Source organism: Podarcis gaigeae (genome assembly GCF_964106915.1).
Source record: "Podarcis gaigeae genome assembly, chromosome: 8".
NCBI classification, from domain to species: Eukaryota; Metazoa; Chordata; class Lepidosauria; order Squamata; family Lacertidae; genus Podarcis; species Podarcis gaigeae.
Genome location: NC_139684.1, coordinates 82,780,135 through 82,800,326, shown reverse-complemented (window position 1 = coordinate 82,800,326; position 20,192 = coordinate 82,780,135). Strand labels below are relative to the sequence as shown.

General features: G+C 48.0%; 2 protein-coding genes across 2 annotated transcripts in view; one reads left to right on the top strand and one right to left on the bottom strand.

The window, feature by feature from the left end:
• FKRP (fukutin related protein) overlaps positions 1-20,192 on the top strand; it is a 117,436-nt gene that overhangs the window by 88,168 nt on the left and 9,076 nt on the right. The window lies entirely within an intron of this gene.
• Positions 863-18,386, bottom strand: AP2S1 (adaptor related protein complex 2 subunit sigma 1). Its single transcript, XM_083754448.1, has 5 exons — positions 18,231-18,386; positions 10,142-10,291; positions 8,262-8,375; positions 3,985-4,044; positions 863-1,514 (listed from the first exon to the last, which is right to left on the bottom strand). The coding sequence occupies exons 1-5, from the start codon at positions 18,231-18,233 to the stop codon at positions 1,413-1,415; spliced, it is 429 nt and encodes a 142-aa protein (XP_083610574.1). The 5' UTR covers positions 18,234-18,386; the 3' UTR covers positions 863-1,412.

The window sequence follows — 20,192 nt, the reverse complement described above, 5'->3', positions numbered from 1 at the left end:
TCCATTTTAAAGTTCGGAATAGAATAGTTCATATCCCCACTTGGCCCGGAAGCTCACTGGCACTACCTCTCAGCCTAGCCTACCTCACAGGGCTGTTGTAGAAATTCAATTAGAGGAGCCACACACACACCCTTGATCACCTGGAAGATGAGCACAACAAATACCGTGTTTTTCTCACCATAGGGCGCACCGGACCATAGGGCGCACCCAGTTTTTAGGGGGGGAAATCAAGGAAAAAAATATTTCCCCCCCCCAGCCCCAAAGAGCAGCATACAGGCTGCACGCAACCTCTCCCTGCCAGAGAGGTTGCGCGCAGCTATGGAAGAAGGCAAGGCAGCGAGCGGGATGGATCCCGCTTGCTGCTTTGGCTTCCCCTTTAGCCCCGTGCAGCCTCTCCTTCCGGGAGACGCTGCGCAGGGCTAAAGAAGCCATAGCCCCGTGCAGCCTCTCCCTACCAGAGGGGTTGCGCGCGGCTATGGCAGAAGCCTGCATTCGCTCCATAGGACGCATACACATTTCCCCTCAATTTTTGGAGGGGAAAAACTGCATCCAACAGAGCGAAAAATGCAGTAAGTATTCTGGATGCCCAAGTAGTTTGTAAGGCTGAGGTACCCCCCACCTCGCAACACCTGTTCTCAGTGGCTGGCTGGATGCCCATGGAAACCACCCCCCCAAGCAGGATTTGAGCACAAGAGCGCTCTGTCCTCCTGTGGTTCCCAGCAACTGGAAACCTGCCATTACTGTACGCGGCTTCTTATTAACATATGACGTGTATTTGCTGCCAAGGCTTCTAAGCGTCAGGTGATACCATCCTAAGGCTCCAGGAACGCCCTCCTATCAAACATACACGAGACTCTCTTGGTGGGGGTTTAAGTGTCCCATAGATGCTTTATTTAATCAGTACATCACTTTACTGGCAGTACACACACTCATCACGCGCACTCACACACACTTATGGTCCCTCTTCTACGGCAGATGCGGCACAACACGTTTTTTTCTTATGGGAATGGACGGGGAGCGGGGGGGGGGGCAGCAGGCTGGTGACATGGAGGGGAAAGACAGAAGGTTGTATTGGGATGGTAGCACAGGGAGGGTGGGGTGACGGCAGCTATCTCCACTTCCCCCCTTTTCCAGAAAAGCAACTCAGCCCCAACCAGCGGCCTCTCCGCCCCCTTTGCATGTTCGGCCCGTGCAGGAGGAAGCGCGGCTAGGAATCCGAACTAGGAATGCCAATTCAAGGTGCCCCCCTTGCTTCCCGCAAACCTCCAGCTACAGGTTAAGTGGCAAAAATTTGCTCTGAGCAAGTCACTGATTCAGGGGACCGGGGTGAAGAGAGATGAGCCCTGGAGGGGTGGGGTAGCGGCAGGATCTTGTCGGTGGGGGAGATCCGAGGCGATCTACTCCTCTGCTCCTCATTCCAAGGATTGCAACATGAGGAGCTGCTTCAGGACCTTCGTTTGGCTGGTCTCTCGGATCTCGCCAGCTAGGAACATCTCGTCTACCACGGTGTAAACCTGCAGAGAAAATACAGACGTTCCTCCTCTAAGAAAGGGGGCGTTGTGGGGAAATCCTCAGGAAAGAATCTAAAGCAGCATGTGTCTGGACTTCTCTGCCACCTTTCCAAAAGGGAGCAAAGGAAGTTTTTAATGTTTGATACAGTGGTACCTCGGGTTAAGAACTTAATTCGTTCTGGAGGTCCGTTCTTAACCTGAAACTGTTCTTAACCTGAGGTACCACTTTAGCTAATGGGGCCTCCCGCTGCTGCTGCGATGCCGAAGCACAATTTCTGTTCTCATCCTGAAGCAAAGTTCTTAACCCAAGGTACTACTTCTGGGTTAGCGGAGTTTGTAACCTGAAGCGTCTGTAACCCAAGGTACCACTGTATTTTTCTCTTTTTTACATACAGTGGTGCCTCGCAAGACGAAATTAATCCGTTCCGCGAGTCTCTTCGTCTAGCGGTTTTTTCGTCTTGCGAAGCAAGCCCATTGACGGCTTAGCGGATTAGCGCTATTAGCGGCTTATCGGCTTAGCGGATAAGAAAATAAGCGGCTTAGAAAAAGGGGGGGAGGGGGAAAAAACCGCAGGAACTCGCAAGACATTTTCGTCTTGCGAAGCAAGCCCATAGGAAATTCGTTTTGCGAAGCACCTCCAAAACGGAAAACCCTTTCGTCTAGCGGGTTTTCCGTCTTGCAAGGCGTTCGTCTTGCGGGGCACCACTGTACAGTGGTACCTTGGTACTCGAATAGCTTGGCTCCTGAACAAATCAGTTCCCAAACACCGCAAACCCAGAAGTGAGTGTTCCAGTTTGCGAACGTTTTTCAGAAGCCGAACGTCCGGCGCAGCTTCCAATTGAATGCAGGAAGCTCCTGCAGCCAATCAGAAGCCGCACCTTGCTTTTCAAACCCTTTCAGGAGTCAAACAGACTCCCAGAACAGATTACATTTGAGAACCAAGGTACCACTGTATGTTGTAAGCTGCCCAGGGTGGCTGTGGAAACCCAGCCAGGTGTGTGGGGTATCAACAATAACATTATTATTATTAAGGGGTGCAAGGCAGAGCCACCCTCTGGTAGCAGATGGCACAAGTGCAGGACCCAACACTGCTCTGACCCCACCCACCGGAGAGGTACCAGCAAGGTCCAGGTTTTGCTCAGCTGGCTGCAGCTTCCTAAAGGTCCAGACTGGGTCCTACTTCATGCCTCCTACTCCATAGCAAGGTCTTTCCTCCCCTCGGAGGTTCTTCCTTGCTCCACACTTCTTGCGGTGCATGAATTCTGGGCCTCCAGCTGGCAGGGAAATTTGGCCTTTGGCACGCTGGGTGCCTCTCAAGTCCCACCACTGTTTGATGTCTCACTCCTAGGCCTCACCCTTCCTTGACCCCCTCTCTGCTCCTCCTCTCAAGGGGCCAGAAGCGAGGCCAGGAACACAGAAGCTTCTTTCAGCAGCCACTGAATCAGATGCAACTTCATAAAGTGCAGCCTTAGGCAGCTGTCTAATGCCACCTTGTGGGCAGGGCTGGCACCAGCAAGGCACCCTGCCCCGTTCTTTGCTGGTGCTGTGCCCTGACCGTGTCTCAGAAACAGCATTTTCCTCAATCATTTATTTTACTTTTATTATAATATAATAAAATTTTATTTATATCCCGCCCTCCCCAGCCGAAGCCGGGCTCAGAGGGGCTAACAACAATAAAAGTAACACAACATTCTAAAATCAATTCAATTTAAAATCAGTTCAAAATCAAATTCATGGCAACCATTGGGCTAGAGTTCTGTGAGGAGTACTGAAGGAGGGGGTCTGACTGTGCCTTGGCCAAAGACCTGGTGGACCAGCTCTGTCTTGCAGGCCCTGTGGAAAGATGTCAAGTCCCGCAGGGCCCTAGTCTCTTGTGACAGAGCGTTCCACCAGATCGGGGCCACAGCCAAAAAAGCCCTGGCTCTGGTTGAGGCCAGCCTAACCTCCCTGTGGCCCGGGACCTCCGAGATGTTTTTGTTTGAAGACCGTAAGGTCCTCCGTGGGACATACCAGGAGAGGCGGTCCCGTAGGTACGAGGGTCCTAGGCCGCATAGGGCTTTAAAGGTTAAAGCCAGCACCTTAAACCTGATCCTGTACTCCACCGGGAGCCAGTGCAGCTGGTATATCAGCTTTAATTTAATTTAATAGAATACGAACACATGACCCATGTAGGTGCACAGACTTAGCAAAGCACAACACCCCTTTTCTTTAAGGATGGCAAGAGTGTGTACCAAACCGGCATTCTTCCCTTTTTATTTCAGTGGCCCTTTTCAGTCAATTCCAATTTCATGGTTAGTTTTTCATTGAATTTACCTCTTAAGCTCGTTGCGCAGCGCCTGTAATCATGCGGCATATGAATTGTCAGGCTAAATAAAATAAACGAAAGCCCCAATGTTTTTTTTAGCCACAAGCGCGGTTTTTTCCCCTTCCTCGTTCTGCCTTATTGGAAAAGGGTCAGGGAACAAAAACCCACCTTGTAGAAGTTGAAGACGAGGTCGAGCTCGCAGACGTTGTGGAAATATTCATTCAGCACCTGGGAAGAGAGGAGGAGAAAGGTAGTCATGAATTTGAAGGGGCAAAGCCATGGCAAGGAAAGTGCGTAACATTTGCAAGGCCAGTCATAACTCAGCGGTGGAGTGCTAATTTGGCACAGTTCCAGCATGTCCAGTGAAAAGGATCAGGAAAAGACCCTTATCTCTGACACTTTGAATAGACAAGACAGTGTGTAAAGAGGTTGAAGGTACATTCTTTCACCTTTGGTGGACGTGCCCAAGGATTAAGGCTTTCTGGGAAATGATTTATAATGAAATGAAAAAGGTATTTAAATATACCTTCTTGAAGAAACCAGAGGCCTTTCTCCTGGGCACGGTTGGCCAATTGGTGTTAAAGAAGGATAGAACCTTTTTTATGTATGCGACAACAGCAGCAAGAATACTTATTGCAAAATACTGGAAGACACAGGATCTACCCACTCTGGAAGAATGGCAGATGAAGGTGATAAGACTACATAGGACTGGCAGAAATGACCGGCAGAATCCGAGACCAGGGAACAGAGTCGGCGGAAGAAGACTGGAAGAAGTTTAAAGACGATTTGCAGAAATATTGTAAAATTAAGGAATGTTAGAATGATGTTGGATAGAAACTAAGCGGTTTCCAGCTGTAATGCCCTAAGAGATATGGAAAATAAGGTTTTGAAATAAGCAAAAATTAATGGTGAGGATTTGCTGAACCAATAATTTGAATTAGAATATAAGAAAGGGAGGTATGAGGAGGTCCGGAAAATAAGTTAAAAGAAAATAAGTTAATGGAAATTTTATGTATTTTTATTTTTTCTGTTTTTGTATTTTTTGTATTATGTATTTTGGTTTTTTCTTTTTTTCTCGTTTTACTATGTATCATTTTGAAAAATCTTAATAAATATTTATAAAAAAAATATAAAAATGAATAGACAAGACAGTGGTACCTTGGGCTAAGAACTTAATTCGTTCCGGAGGTCCGTTCTTAACCTGAAACTGTTCTTAACCTGAAGCACCACTTTAGCTAATGGGGCCTCCTGCTGCTGCCATGCCACCAGAGCACGATTTCTGTTCTCATCCTGAAGCAAAGTTCTTCACCTGAGGTACTATTTCTGGGTTAGCGGAGACTGTAACCTGAAGCGTCTGTAACCTGAGGTACCACTGTAAAGGTAAAGGGACCCCTGACAGTTAAGTCCAGTTCAGGTCTTGATGGCCTGGTACTATTTCTGGGTTAGCAGAGTCTGTAATGTGAAGCGTATGTAACCCGAGGTACCATGTATTCGGTTGGAAGCCACCCAGAGTGGCTGGGGAAACCCAGCCAGGTGGGCAGGGTATAAATAATGAAATGATGATGATGTTGTCACTATTCCAACTTTCTCCTTCAGCTGCATGTGCTTTCGGGGGGGGGGGCAGGAAGGGAACCACCCTTATCATCTCAGGACCAAGGAGGCAGCGAGGGGTGGGGCAACTTCCTGTCACCATCTAGCAAACAGATGCAGTTGTCTTGAGAGGGTCTTCTCAAGTCATCTTAAAAGAGTGCAGTGGGGAGACACAGAGACCTTCCGTGGCGCCCAGAAAATGGGATGCTTTGGGAGGTGTTGGCTAAGCTAAGGCCTGCTTCCCCAAAAGACGACACAGGAGCTCCTTAAACTTCCCCTTGGCTCAGTTCTCTCAGACTGCAGGTACGCACGTCCTGGAAAAAGGGCATTGCAGGATATCTCCCCCTAGGTGGGGAATATATGTATGCTTGAAAGTAATTGTAATGGTTCTATGGGGTTGCTCGGGCGTAAATCGGCGCCATGCTTGGCTGAGTTACCTGGGTGAACCCTTTCTGTCCGGACAGCCACTCACCCGTGGCTGTCTCAATCGCTGGCAGAATCCGTCAGTGGGCGTTTCTTGAACTTCTTCCAGCAAAGAAGCTCTTTGACGCCTAGTGCCCGCCTACTCTCCCTGCGCGGAAGCCTTCTGCGCAGGGAGGGTGTGGGCAGCGGAGGACCCGTGCTCTCCCTGCTGGTCTCCGGCGAGGAGTCATGGAGCCACCTCGCCGATTCCCCCATCTGCCCCTCTTCTCCACTAGTGTTACGCTGATTTCCTTCCCCAGAAGATGGGCTGCTTCTCTCCCTCCCGGTACGCTCTCCGGAATCCCTCTGGAGCCCTCCCTCTCCCTCTGGCTCCGATGGCAGTTCCCTGACAGTAATATATCAAGGAGATAGTTTGTCTAGGAGAAGAGTTCTTGGCCTCATACTGTGTGGGGAGATTGGGGCAATTTTTTATTTTTTATTTTAATGTAAGGAAGCAAACAACTAAAGATTCTGACATGTTTTATACAGAGAAACAGATCCATCAAAGGTTGAGTTTAAGCAAGTATAAATCAGTGGCAGTAAAGGGCTCAGTTTCACACATGGAGATGCTATCAAAATAGCAGCATTTTGGGTATATTGATCTGATTGTTTTATATAAACAAAGGATTATGTCTCTTCAGTTCTTTCTCAATAAAATCTTCCATGATTGTAACTGGGTCCCTCCCTTTATTGTTTCATGTTTCTCTTTTAAAATTTAAAGTAGCTCTTGTATTTTCAACTACAGTGGTACCTTGTTTCTCAAACGCCTTGGTACTCAAAGAATTTGGAACCCAAACACTGCAAACCTGGAAGTAAGTGTTCCGGTTCGCAAACATTTTTCGGAAGCCAAACGTGCTCCGTTTTGAGTGTTACGCTTCCGTTTTGAGTGCCACACTTCCGTTTTGAGTGTTACGCTGAGGTCTGTCTGGTTTTGCTATTTATTTTGCGTTTTTGTGGCTCTTCTTTTTGTTTTTGTGACAGTGTGGAACCTAGTTCAGCTACTGATTGATTGTGTGACTGCAGCACATTGTTTATTGCTTTCATTTTATGGATCAGTGGTCTCGTTAGATAGTAAAATCCATGTTAAATTGCTGTTTTTGGGGTTGTTTTTAAAAGTCTGGAACAATTAATCCATTTTGCATTACTTTCTATGGGAAAACACACCTTGGTTTTGGAACGCTTTGGTTTTGGAACTGACTTCTGGAACGGATTAAGTTTGAGAACCAAGGTACCGCTGTACAGGTCCCATAATTCTTTGGGGGGAGGGAGCTGTGGCTGTTTAGAGTGGAATCACAGTGCTTTAACATTTGTGGTGCAAATGTAGACAGAGAGACTGTTCTGAGCAGCAGCCCCTGACAGATGACGCCCAAGGGAATGTAGCCCCTGATGGAAGCAAAAATTCCTGTCTCCGATCGGTGTACAGAATGGGTGTCTCCTTCACAGAATCAAAGAAGTTTGAGAACCAAGGTATAGTGGTACCTCTGGTTGCGAACAAGACCCATTCCAGAGGCCCGTTCACAACATGAAAGAAACACAATCCGCAGTGGCGCGTCTGCGCACATGCGGGTTGCGATTCACCACTTCTGCGCATGCACGTGATGTCATTTTGTGCGTCTGCGCATGCGTGTGATGTCATTTTGCCCGTCTGTGCATGCATGAGCGGCAAAACCTGGAAGTAACCCTTTCTGGTACTTCTGGGTCGCTGCGGGACGCAACCTGAAAAAACGTAGCATGAAGCAAACGTAACATGCGGTATGACTGTATCACTGTACAGTGGTGCCCTGCAAGACGAATGCCTCGCTAAACGAAAAACCCGCAAGACGAAAGGGTTTTCCGATTTTTTAGCGGCTTCGCAGGACGAATTTCCCTATGGGCTTGCTTCGCAAGACTAAAGCCCATAGGGAAATCTCCGGGGACAGCGGGGAAGCGCAGTGCGCCTTCTCCTCTGTTCCCGGACCTGTCCTAAGGCTTGCGGTGGGAGGTCCGGGAACAGAGGACAAGGCGCGAAGGGCCTTTTCAATGCATTCCTATGGGAAACCGTGCTTCGCAAGACGAAAAACTCGCAAGACGAAAAGACTTGCGGAACGAATTAATTTCGTCTTGCGAGGCACCACTGTAATCTGTTTCCGTATTCCTAATTGTGTGGGGTTTAAAAAGTAAAATAAAAAAGTTTCTTACTCAAGAAGGTATGGAAGAAAAGGCACAGGAGCCCTTGATCACACAATCCTCCACCCAGAGTCTGAAGTGGTACCATTCAGAAATAATTTACCACCTCATCTGCACAGGGGCATCACTTATGAAACACATACGTATTCCTACACATGCCTGGGTGTGGAAGCACACATTCGTGGGCATTCTTAGGGCGCAGACTTAAGCTTGCAGGCACTACTCACCTCCACAAAGTTGTGAATGGCTTCTAGGTAGGCGAGGTTGTTGTCGTTCACGTCCACACAAATGCAGAAATAAAGCCCTGCGTAGCGCCTGTAGATAATTTTGAAGTTGCGGAACTGGGGGGGCGGGGAGAGAGAGAGAAAAGGTGGTGAAAATAGCGATCACTGGATAGAAGCACAAGATGGTGTCTATTGCAGGTTAGGGTAGGACTGTGGAGGCTGGAAAGGGGAAAGGCTCCTATTGCTATCCACCTAGCATGGAAGGACTATACAAAAATGACCTCAGTATGCAGAGGTTGGAGGGACATCTGTCATGGACGCTTTAGTTGAGATTCCTGCATTGCAGGTGGTTGGACTAGAGCCTTTGGGGTTCCTTTCAACTCTACAGTTCTATGATTCTATGGTTCTATGACCCATTAAAAAGGTATTTATTCTCGCTTGCAGTGCAACCGCAGGTGCCAATACGAGTACAGTGGAACCTTGGTTTTCGAGCACCTTGGAAGCTGAGCAATTCGGAAGCCGAACGCCAAAAACCCAGAAGTAATTGCTTCCGTTTTCGAACGTGCCTCAGAAGTCAAACGGCTTCCGAGGCATATTTCTCAATTTTTTCAATGGATTTTGCCAACTGCCCATTGATCCTCAGTTTTTGGACGTTTTGGAAGTTGAACGGTTTTCCGGAATGGATTACGTTCAGAAACCGATGTTCCACTGTAACAGAGTTTGGCATTCAGAGAATATGCACTTTTAAGATTACTTTAGATTGTAATCCTGATGGTTTTTAAACTCCTCTGAGAGTCTTTTTAGCTAAAGAGCAGGATAAAAAAATACTTTAAATAAGTAAATAAGCAGTGTGTTCTTCCCCTTGTCCTTCAAATTCATAACCGGCATAAATACAGAAAGATACAGTGGTACCTCTGGTTAAGAACTTAATTTGTTCCGGAGGTCCGTACTTAACCTGAAACTGTTCTTAACCTGAAGCACCACTTTAGCTAATGGGGCCTCCTGCTACCGCCGCGCCGCCGGAGCACGATTTCTGTTCTCATCCTGAAGCAAAGTTCTTAACCCGAGGTAATATTTCTGGGTTAGCAGAGTCTGTAACCTGAAGTGTCTGTAACCTGAAGCGTATGTAACCCAAGGTACCACTGTAGAGGCTTTTGCTGGTGTTTTATGCTGTAGTGGAAGCTGCCTCCAGGACTTTGTGACACCTGAAGAAACACACAGTACAGTGGCACCTCTGGTTGCGAACGGGATCCCTTCCGGAGGCCTGTTTGCAGCCTGAAAAGAACGCAACCCACGCCTGCGCAGATCGCAATTCACCGCTTCTGCGCGTGATGTCATTTTGTGCGTCTGCGCATGCCGAGTGGCAAAACCCAGAAGTAACCCATTCCGTTACTTTCGGGTCGCAACCTGAAAACGCACAACCCGGAGCAAATGAGGTATGACTGTACAGTGGTACTTCCGGTTACATACGCTTCAGGTTACAGACTCCGCTCACCCAGAAATAGTACCTCAGGTTAAGTACTTTGCTTCAGGATGAGAACAGAAATCGTACTCTGGCGGCGCGGCAGCAGCAGGAGGCCCCATTAGCTAAAGTGGTGCTTCTGGTTAAGGACTGTTTCAGGTTAAGAACGGACCTCTGGATCCAATTAAGTAGTTAATGTGAGGTACCACTGTACTCAGAAACACAGAGATCAGGCAAGAGGGTGCTCAAACAGCAAACGATGGCAGGTAACCCAAGCCATCCAGCCAAGCCATGTTACAGCTAAAGGTCCTAAAAGACTCTGCCCTTCAATCCCCTCCGCCGAAGCCAGTTTGGCCTGCGGAAGGCAAAAGCACGACAGCTTCATACGCGAAGGAAAGCCTCGAGCGGACAGAGACGTTACCTCGACAAAGTTGGTGTGCTTTGCGTCCCGCACCGTCACAACGGCATGGACCTCCTCAATGAGCTTCTGCTTCTCGTCATCGTCAAATTGCATGTACCACTTGGCCAGGCGCGTTTTGCCAGCACGGTTCTGGATCAGAATAAAGCGAATCTGTAGAAGGGGGAAGAAAGCAGCGTCAAAGATACCTGGGATTCAATAAGCACTCTCCAGACTACTGGGACGCGGATGGCGCTGTGGGTTAAACCACAGAGCCTAGGGCAGGGGTCGGCAACCTGCGGCTCCGGAGCCGCATGCGGCTCTTTAACGCCTTTGCCGCGGCTCCGGGGTGGAGGCGAGGGGAGGAGGCGCATTTTCCTTTGTTCCCGCCCCAAGCCTCGCGCGCCCGAAGGGAGCTCCTGCCGGACGCGCAAGGCTTGCAGACACTCGCCCGAAGCACGGGGAGCCCTCCGGAGGGCTCCCTGTGCTTCGGGCAACAGGCTGCCGCCCCAACAGGCAGCCGCTGGCTGATTTGCTGCTATTGCTTTGCAATTTGCAGCTACTGTTTTGAAGGGGAGTGAAGAACACACACTCAAAAAAAGGTAACTTGTTAATATAACGTTTATTTCTATGAGGAGGAGTAATTCTGAGGGGTCAAACAAAAAATAATTAAAAAGTGTCAAAAAAGTTATTTTTATAATGACGAGGATAACATTGGGCTAAGAAACAATGTATGCAGTGTTATATTTGTTTTAAATGTCGCAATGGTTTTGCGGCTCCCAGTTGTTGTTTTTTCTTCGGAAACGGGTCCAAGTGGCTCTTTTTGTCTTAAAGGTTGCAGACCCCTGGCCTAGGGCTTGCCGATCAGAAGGTCGGCGGTTTGAATCCCCACGACGGGGTGAGCTCCCGTTGCTCGGTCCCTGCTCCTGCCAACCTAGCAGTTTGAAAGCACGTCAAAGTGCAAGTAGATAAATAGGTACCACTCCGGCGGGAAGGTAAACGGCGTTTCTGTGCGCTGCTCTGGTTCTCCAGAAGCGGCTTAGTCCTGCTGGCCACATGACCCGGAAGCTGTACACCTGTTCCCTCGGCCAGTAAAGCGAGATGAGCGCCACAACCTCAGAGTCAGTCACGGCTGGGTCAGGGGTCCCTTTACCTTTACCTCCAGACTACTGATACCCGGGACATGCTTATTAAAAAACAAATTACAAATGAGAATACCCTTTGCTCTTGGGTATTAGTTTGTAAAGTGTGCAGGGGTAGAGAATTGCCTATGGTCACTGTCGGAGTAGCCTTTCTTATCTGGACACAAGCAATGTTCAAAATTCCCTAGGCGTCAGGTGCGTTTTGCAACTGGCAGGGGTCCAATCGCGACCACGTGGAGATCTCTGAATGCCGGGTTGGCAAATAATCTCCGACCTCTCAGGCCCTACTCTGACATTCTAACCACTGCACCAGACTGTCTTCCTAGAGTACTTCTGCCACGGGGCAGCTATATAAATTAAATAGGTAAATAAATAAGGGGAAAGCAAAATGTCACATATAGAAGTCTCTGAAATATTTTCCTGGAAGCTTGAATTTGTTTTATTCTGGATTCTTTTAATGTGTTGCAAACCGTTTTGAGGTTTTTTCTTTAAAATGTAAAGCGGTATAGAAATGAAATGAGTAATAACAACACAAAAATCACATAGAAGTGGAAAGAAATTGCAATCGAGTAGATTGGAACTCTAACACCAAGGTGGGGGGAGGGCTGGTGATGGGAAAAGGAATTATCTGTGGGAGTGAGTGTAGGTATGTTTGAACATTTTTTTTAAAAAAATAATATTTATTAAGATTTCTTTTCTAATTATTAAAATAATTCAGCATTAATACACACATATTGCTAATATACAAGCATACATTTCATACAATCCTTAAAAATGTTCATTGTATGAAATGTATGCTTGTATGCTTGTATATTAGCAATATGTGTGTATTAATGCTGAATTATTTTAACAAAAAAATAAAATAAAATAAAAAAGAAATGAAATGAGTAACAACAACACAAAAATCACATTGCAAAAGAAAGGCGCCTAGACATTTCGTGGCGACCATAACCTAGCTTTAAGGTGCTATTTGGCAATTAGCTTATTTATCTGAGTTTCTAACACTGGACATAAGCCAAGAGCTGCCGCTCACTCAGAGATAAAGGCCTGCCTACCTTGGGAACAAGCCTCCGCGCCGTGAATGAATGGGCCAAGCGTAACTAATGCACATACACATCGTGGCATCACCCCCCCCCCAAAAAAAAAGGCTGAGTGGAAAGCAGCAAGGACAGAGCAGGCACTCGGACAGAGAAGCAACAGGCCTCCTCCTCAAGGCATGGATGGGACCGTTCTTATTCATTTCCCACAATGTATTACAGAGAATTACAGCTTATTGTTCAACGCTCACTTTAAGCTCAGCGGGCTTTACGCCCAAGCAAGCCTGTACAGCAGTGGTGTCCAAACTTTTTTCAAAGAGGGCCAGATTTGATGAAATGAAGGGCTGTGAGGGCCGACCAAAGTTTTTTTTAGGATTGAGGTTGTTGAGCTTTATGATTTTACCCCAAAGTTGTTGAACTTTTTTAAGGTTGAAGTTGTTGAGGTTTTTTTTAGGATTTCCTCGCAGGAAATAAACTGCCACAGGGGGGCCGGATTAAACCGACCCACGGGCCATATTGGGCCCTCACATTCCCATTGAATGATCCCCTTCCTTATTGGGGGGGGTGGGCAAGTTACACTGAAGTTTTCTGGATAGGCATTGTGTTGTCCTATTACTCGGAGGCCTGCAAAGATGAAAGTCAGAGACTGTCTCCTGAGATCACCCATTTTCCAAATTCGCTTGAGGGCCAGTCTAAGGGAGAAGAATCCCACAGCCATGCAGATTTTAACTTTTCGTAAAATGCAAACGTTCACAGGGGTTCCGAGTCTTCCTCCCAACATGGGGACGTTTTAATGCCGAACCTCAGCCTTTGCCAACTCGGTGCCCTACAACACTCCTCACATTTTGGCTAGGGCTGGTGGGAGGGAAACTGGGCTGCTAAGGGCTCTCCTGACCAGAACAGCTCCTGACTCTCTTGCCAGATCTCCCAGCTGCTTCCTTCCCCTTTCCTCCCTCTGACTTCCTTTCGCTGTGGTGTGCATGGGTTGTGCTTCAGGGGAAAGCTCAAGGGCTTCCCTAAAGAACAGAGCAGCTATTTCTGGTCAGCCTCCATCCATGCCTCTTCATGCCTAGTGTGCTCAAGAGATAGGAAAGGGACCCACCCTGTATCGAGAAAGCCAGCCCAGAAGAATCAGCAAAGACAAACAAGGGATGGCTGGCTATCTGTTCCAGCATCACATGATGTTGCTTTTTCAAAAAAATAAAATAAAAAGAGGCTGAACAAGCATCCACGCCAGGGGTAGGCAACCTAAGGCCCGGGGGCCAGTTCCAGCCCAATCGACTTCTCAATCTGGCCTATGGACGGTCCGGGAATCAGCGTGCTTTTACATGAGTAGAATGTGTCCTTTTATTTAAAATGCACCTATGGGTTATTTGCGCCTGCCAACCTAGCAGTTCAAAAGCACGTCAAAGTGTAAGTAGATAAATAGGTACCGCTCCAGCGGGAAGGTAAACAGTGTTTCTGTGCGCTGCTCTGGTTCGCCAGAAGTGGCTTAGTCACGCTGGCCACATGACCCAGAAGCTGTACGCCGGCTCCCTCAGCCAATAAAGTCGGTCACGACTGGACCTAATGGTCAGGGGTCCCTTTACTTCACCTATGGGTTATTTTGTGGGTCCTGCCTGGTGTTTTTACATGAGTAGAATGTGTGCTTTTATTTAAAATGCATCTCTGAGTTATTCGTGGGGCATAGGAATTCCTTCATTATTATTTTTCAAAATACAGTCCAGCCCCCCACATGGTCGGAGGGACGGTGGACTGGCCCATGGCTGAAAAAGGCTGCTGACCCCTGATCCACACCATCCACTTTCCTCATCACAGAGGCGGCACGACAGTGGTGGCACGCCTCCCGAGAGATCTGGTCCCAAGTATGACAGCACTGTCCTAATGCAGCCTATAGGAGATACACAGCCCTGTCACCTCCCATAAGATACTGCCTGGGCATAAAAGCTTTCAAGGAATGAGCAAGCTACAGGGAAACACAGGGCACTGCAAGTCTGGTGCTCCAAGAATCTTTGCGCTCCAGCCCAAAGTGCAGGCACGCATAGGTCACTCTCTCCTGAGGTTCTGTCTCCCACTGCATGAGTCATTTCAGACACCAGGTGGCATCCTGCGTTCTCCACCAGGGGCCAAATGTGGTCCTTCAAGGTTTTTTCCCTGGCTGTAAAAGGTAAAGGACCCCTGGATGGTTAAGTGCAGTCAAAGGTGATTATAGGGTTGCGGTGCTCATCTTGCATTCAGGACGAGGGAGCTGGCATTTGTCCGCAGACAGCTTTCCGGGTCATGTGGCCAGCAGGACTAAACTGCTTCTGGCGCAACAGGATACCATGACGGAAACCAGAGCGCACAGAGATGCAGTTTACCTTCCCATCACAGTGGTACCTATTTATCTACTTGCACTGGCGTGCTTTCGAACTGCTTGGTTGGCAGAAGCTGGGACAGAGCAATGGGAGCTCAGTCCATCGTGGGGATTCGAACCACCGACCTTCTGACTGTGGCAAGCCCAAGAGGCTCAGTGGTTTAGATCACAGTGCCACCCGCGTCCTGGCTGTAACATCCCGTTGCACTGTGAAACACCATGCCTGAATTGAAGCTTCCGCTCCTTTGATATGCAGATGTCAGCGAATATTCTGTAAGAAGAAACACCCATGGAAAAGACTCTGCTTGGCTGCTTGCGTTTCTTTGCATTAAAAAAAAAAATGCAGACACCCAAATTAACAAATAGTGCCCCTTGTTATCCAATGAGCTTGTGTAGCGGATATGCATTTCCACGGAAAAGCCACAAGGGAAATGAGAGTTGCACAACTAACAGACAGATCGTTCCCTTTAGAATTTCTCCTCCCGCAAGAATTGACTAGAGAGGAAATGCCACAGATCCACAAGCATATGAACATGTTATCTCTCTCCAGAATTCTCAAGGACAGATGCTTCCGAAGAATACTGTGTTCAGGCCCGAGCATAGGTTTTTAAAAAATAAATGATAAAATCAGATCTTAATGCACATTTTTTGGAATGATATTTAAGATCTGAACCAGAAAAAAGCGTGTTATGATTTGCATGCTATTCTAGTTAGTATCAAGAGACCAAAAAGAAATCTACTTCAAAGCTATACCACAAGCTAGGAGCACAGCTCCATCCACACCACAGTTGAAGCGAAGCAAAGACCTCACATTAAGAAATGTAAAGATTCCAGGTAACTCAAGCAAGCAAGCCAAGCCACAGAAAGAGGCCAGTCTCCGCCCCACTCTAATGAAGTGGACCACTTCCAAAAAGGATTTGCACAATATCCAGCTCGAAGAACTTGACAAGGAACTCTTTGTGTGAATACAAGTTGTAACAAACTCTAGTGAACTCAAGAATCGGTGTGTGCGTTTGCAATATTTAGTGAATAAATCACAACCACTCTTTTCACAAATCAAAAGGTTTCCATGGCTTATATACGGCAGCACATCTTACTTTTCAAAACAGTTTGTTTTTAATCTAAGTGCAAATGGGAAGCAAAATAACAGAATGCCTTTTCTAAAATGGTTTTTGCTAAGATAAAACAAGTATATTTTTACCTGCAGAAATATTAGCTTATTCACAGGCAAACGTAGAACAGTTTAATCCTCTCACAACTGACTAAGATTCCTTGATTTATGTGGCCGACCAACTGCAAAAGAACAGAGTCCCTCTGGAGATTGTGAAGTCTCCTTCCGTGGAGGTTAGATGGCCATCTGTCATGGATGCTTTGGCTGAGGTTCCTCAAAATGCAGGGGATTGGACCCTCCCAACTCTAAAACTCTATGATTCTATTAAAGGCACGCCATAATATTGAACCCACTGTGTCTACAATGCACTACACCAGGGGTCAGCAAACCTTTTCAGCAGGGGGCTGGTCCACTGTCCCTGAGACCTTGCGGGGGCCCGGACTATATTTTGAATAAATAAATAAATTCCTATGCCCCACAAATAACCCAGAGATGCATTTTAAATAAAAGGACACATTCTTCCCATGTAAAAACACGCTGATTCCCGGACCGTCCGCAGGCCGGATTGAGAAGGGCTGGATCCGGCCCCTGGGCCTTAGGTTGCCTACCCATGCACTACACTCAAGTCACTGGATTACAAACCATAATATGTTGCAGTGGAAATATTGGCATTTCTGGATAATTCCACTTGCTGGGTTTCCTAGAGAGCACTTGACAATCAGGGGAAAAGGGAATAGGAAGGAGAAAGGATGCAACTTTCATGAGCATGGACTGCTCTCTGCCCTGAACAACAACAACCTCCTCTGCATGTGCCAGTCAAATGGGGCACTACCACCATCTCCTGTAGGCATCTTCCAGCTACTTTTCAACTACGGGCAACACTTGCACATCCTTCCTCCCAACAGAAAATCCCCCTAAGTCCATGCAGGCTCTCCAAGTTGCACATCAAGAGGAGGATTTCGGTTTATTGTTATTTATTTTGCAGCCCCCAAGGCAAAAGTAAAGCACATGTTCTAGAAACAATGAAAACAATATAAATGAGAGAGAACGATAAAGCCATAGATGTACAGTTAATATTGCATAAATGCCTGGATCAAGCGCAGGGGAACCCTACTTAAAGCTTTAATGTTGTCCCACCAAATCCTTGCTTCCGACAGTGGATGGCTAGCAACCATTCAAAGCCTTCTCCTCCACAAATACTCTCTCTCCCCAACCCACATACCCCTTGCACATTTGAAGCAGAGGATCATAGAAAGCTGCCTTATACCAACTCAGAAGAATCCCGGCCCCATCTTGCTCATGTACTGCCCACTCCAGCCTTTGCTCAACCTTCGGTCCCCAGATGTTGTTGGACTACAACTCCCATCATCCCTGCTATCTGTGGACGATGGGAGTTGTAGTCCAGCGACGAGAACAATGGCCTGGCAAAATAAAAATAAAAATCCTTCCAGTAGCACCTTAGAGACCAACTTAGTTTGTTATTGGTATGAGCTTTCGTGTGCATCCGAAGAAGTGTGCATGCACACGAAAGCTCATACCAATAACAAACTTAGTTGGTCTCTAAGGTGCTACTGGAAGGAATTTTTTTTTTAAAAATTGTTTCGACTATGGCAGACCAACACGGCTACCTACCTGTAACGGCCTGGCAGTAGTCCTCTGGGATTTCAGGCAAGGAGCCTCTCCCAGCCCTACCTGGTATTGAACCGGCGACCCTTTCTGCTTGCAAGGCAGGGGTTCTAAACCACTGAGCTACGGCAAGGTTGGCGCAGCACGCCAGGTGATTTAAAGCTCTGGACGCGGGTGGCCCTGTGGGTTAAACCACAGAGCCTAGGACTTGCCGATCAGGTCGGTGGTTCGAATCCCCGCGACGGGGTGAGCTCCCGTTGCTCGGTCCCTGTTCCTGCCCACCTAGCAGTTCGAAAGCACTTCAAAGTGCAAGTAGATAAATAGGTACCGCTCTGGCGGGAAGGTAAACAGCATTTCTGTGCACTGCTCTGGTTCGCCAGAAGCGGCTTAGTCATGCTGGGCACATGACACAGAAGCTGTGCGCCGGCTCCCTCGGCCAATAAACCCCAGAGTCGGCCACGACTGGACCTAACAGTCAGGGGTCCCTTTACCTTTATGCCAATGGCCTTAGCAAGGTCGGCTTCAGGATGCGGCCACAGAGCCCTGCTGCTCATTCTTCTTGCTGTGGGCCGTGGACTTCTGACCCTGAGAGAAGCATGGGCACAACACCAGAGGCCTACCTTGCAGGGCAGTCGTTAGGGCCTTGAAGCATTGCAGCAAATGCCAATACTGAAAACTGGCATAATTGGAATTATCATTATTTTTCCCACCAGCAACCCTTTTCCCTCCCCACACCCAACACCCTGGACCCCTGGATTTGGGGGCCCCCATTTCTGACCCTGCCTCCCCTCCCCCTCCGGCTGAGTCCCATATTTCAAGCCCCTCCCCACCCCATTCTTACCATGGCGACCCCTTGCCCTAAATCCTCTTTCCACGCAGAGCTCGGGGCAGCTGCTCCGACACCCCTCCCCGGACCCTCCCTTCCCACCGGATATCCGGTGAGGCGCGCGCCCCGGCACAGCGGGCAGTCGGGAGTTGTAGTCTTCAGAACGGCTGCAGGAGGAGGAGCGACATCGAGAGGGCTAAAACCCGCCCTGCCAGGGCTATCCGCTCGCTTCCCGACCCGGCGTTGCATGCCGGGAGTTGTAGTTCCTCCGACCTGAGCGGTTAATGGGAGTACGGAATGGTCCCCTGAATCAATCAGGGCAAGGCTGCCTCCAGCAGGGGGAGCTCGAGCTACGCGGCGCTCGCGCCAAGCCGGGGACTTGTCGGGAGGCGCGAAGCCCAGCGCTTCGTAGGGCAGGCCCCGCCAGGCCGTTACTTGAGCCCCCGGCTTTGGCAAGGCCTGGTAGGCCCTGAGCGGGGCTGAGGCAAAGGGGGTGCCGCAGAAGGGGGCGCCCTCGCCTCAGGGCAGGTTATTGGAAATGGAGGTTGTTGGAAATGGGTGCCCTTCAAGAGGCGCATAAAATAAATTGTTGTTTAGTCGTTTAGTCGTGTCCGACTCTTTGTGACCCCCTGGACCAGAGCACGCCAGGCACTCCTGTCCTCCACTGCCTCCCGCAGTTTGGTCAAACTCATGCTGGTAGCTTCGAGAACACCGTCCAACCATCTCGTCCTCTGTCGCCCCCTTCTCCTTGTGCCCTCCATCTTTCCCAACATCAGGGTCTTTTCCAGGGAGTCTTCTCTTCTCATGAGGTGGCCAAAGTCTTGGAGCCTCAGCTTCAGGATCTGTCCTTCCAGTGAGCACTCAGGGCTCATTTCCTTCAGAATGGAGAGGTTTGATCTTCTTGCAGTCCATGGGACTCTCAAGAATCTCCTCCAGCACCAGAATTCAGATCAGCCTTCTTGATGGTCCAGCTCTCACTTCCATACATCACTACTGGGAAAACCAGAGCTTTAACTATACGGACCTTTGTCGGCAAGGTGATGTCTCTACTTTTTAAGATGCTGTCTAGGTTTCTCATTGCTTTTCTCCCAAGGAGCAGGCGTCTTTTAATTTCGTGGCTGCTGTCACCATCTGTAGTGATCATGGAGCCCAAGAAAGTAAAATCTCTCACTGCCTCCATTTCCTCCCCTTCTATTTGCCAGGAGGTGATTGGGCCAGTGGCCATGATCTTCGTTTTTTTGATGTTGAGCTTCAGACCATATTTTGCACTCTCCTCTTTCACCCTCATTAAAAGGTTCTTTAATTCCTCCTCACTTTCTGCCATCAAGGTTGTGTCTGCATATCTGAGGTTGTAGATATTTCTTCCGGCAATCTTATTCCAGTTTGGGATTCATCCAGCCCAGCCTTTTGCATGATGAATTCTGCATATAAGTTAAATATGCAGATAAAATAAATAAAACGCCCCAATTTGCATGTGAAATGTACCTTCTCTCCTCCACCTCACTGTGAAGCAGGGGCAGGCAGAAGGTGGACCAGAATCCCGGGTAGAGCTCTTGGTTGTTTGTAGGGGTTTCCGATTCCTAAATGTTGAACAATGGAGCCAACAACCGGGTCTTCTCTCCGTTCCTTCTGAGTTAGGCCGCAGAAACAAAGGAATTTTATTCATTTATTTTATTTATTTCAAGCATTTTTATCCAGGTCTTCAGCTACAAAGCATCCCAGATGTCAGGCTTGCAAAGGAATTGGGAGGACGGAGGGAAAAGATCGTCCAGGAACTATTATTCCTCAGTTACATAGTTTTCAAAACAACCAGTTGGAAGGGAAAGATTTCTCTTTTTAAAAACAGAATGGGGAAAGACTATTTGAAGACTATAAAAATATCAGAGGGACTGATATAAACACGTGCAGCAGAAGACAATTAAGGGGAAGATAAGGAGAAATTTGTGAATATATTTGAATTGGATACGCAGCAATAAA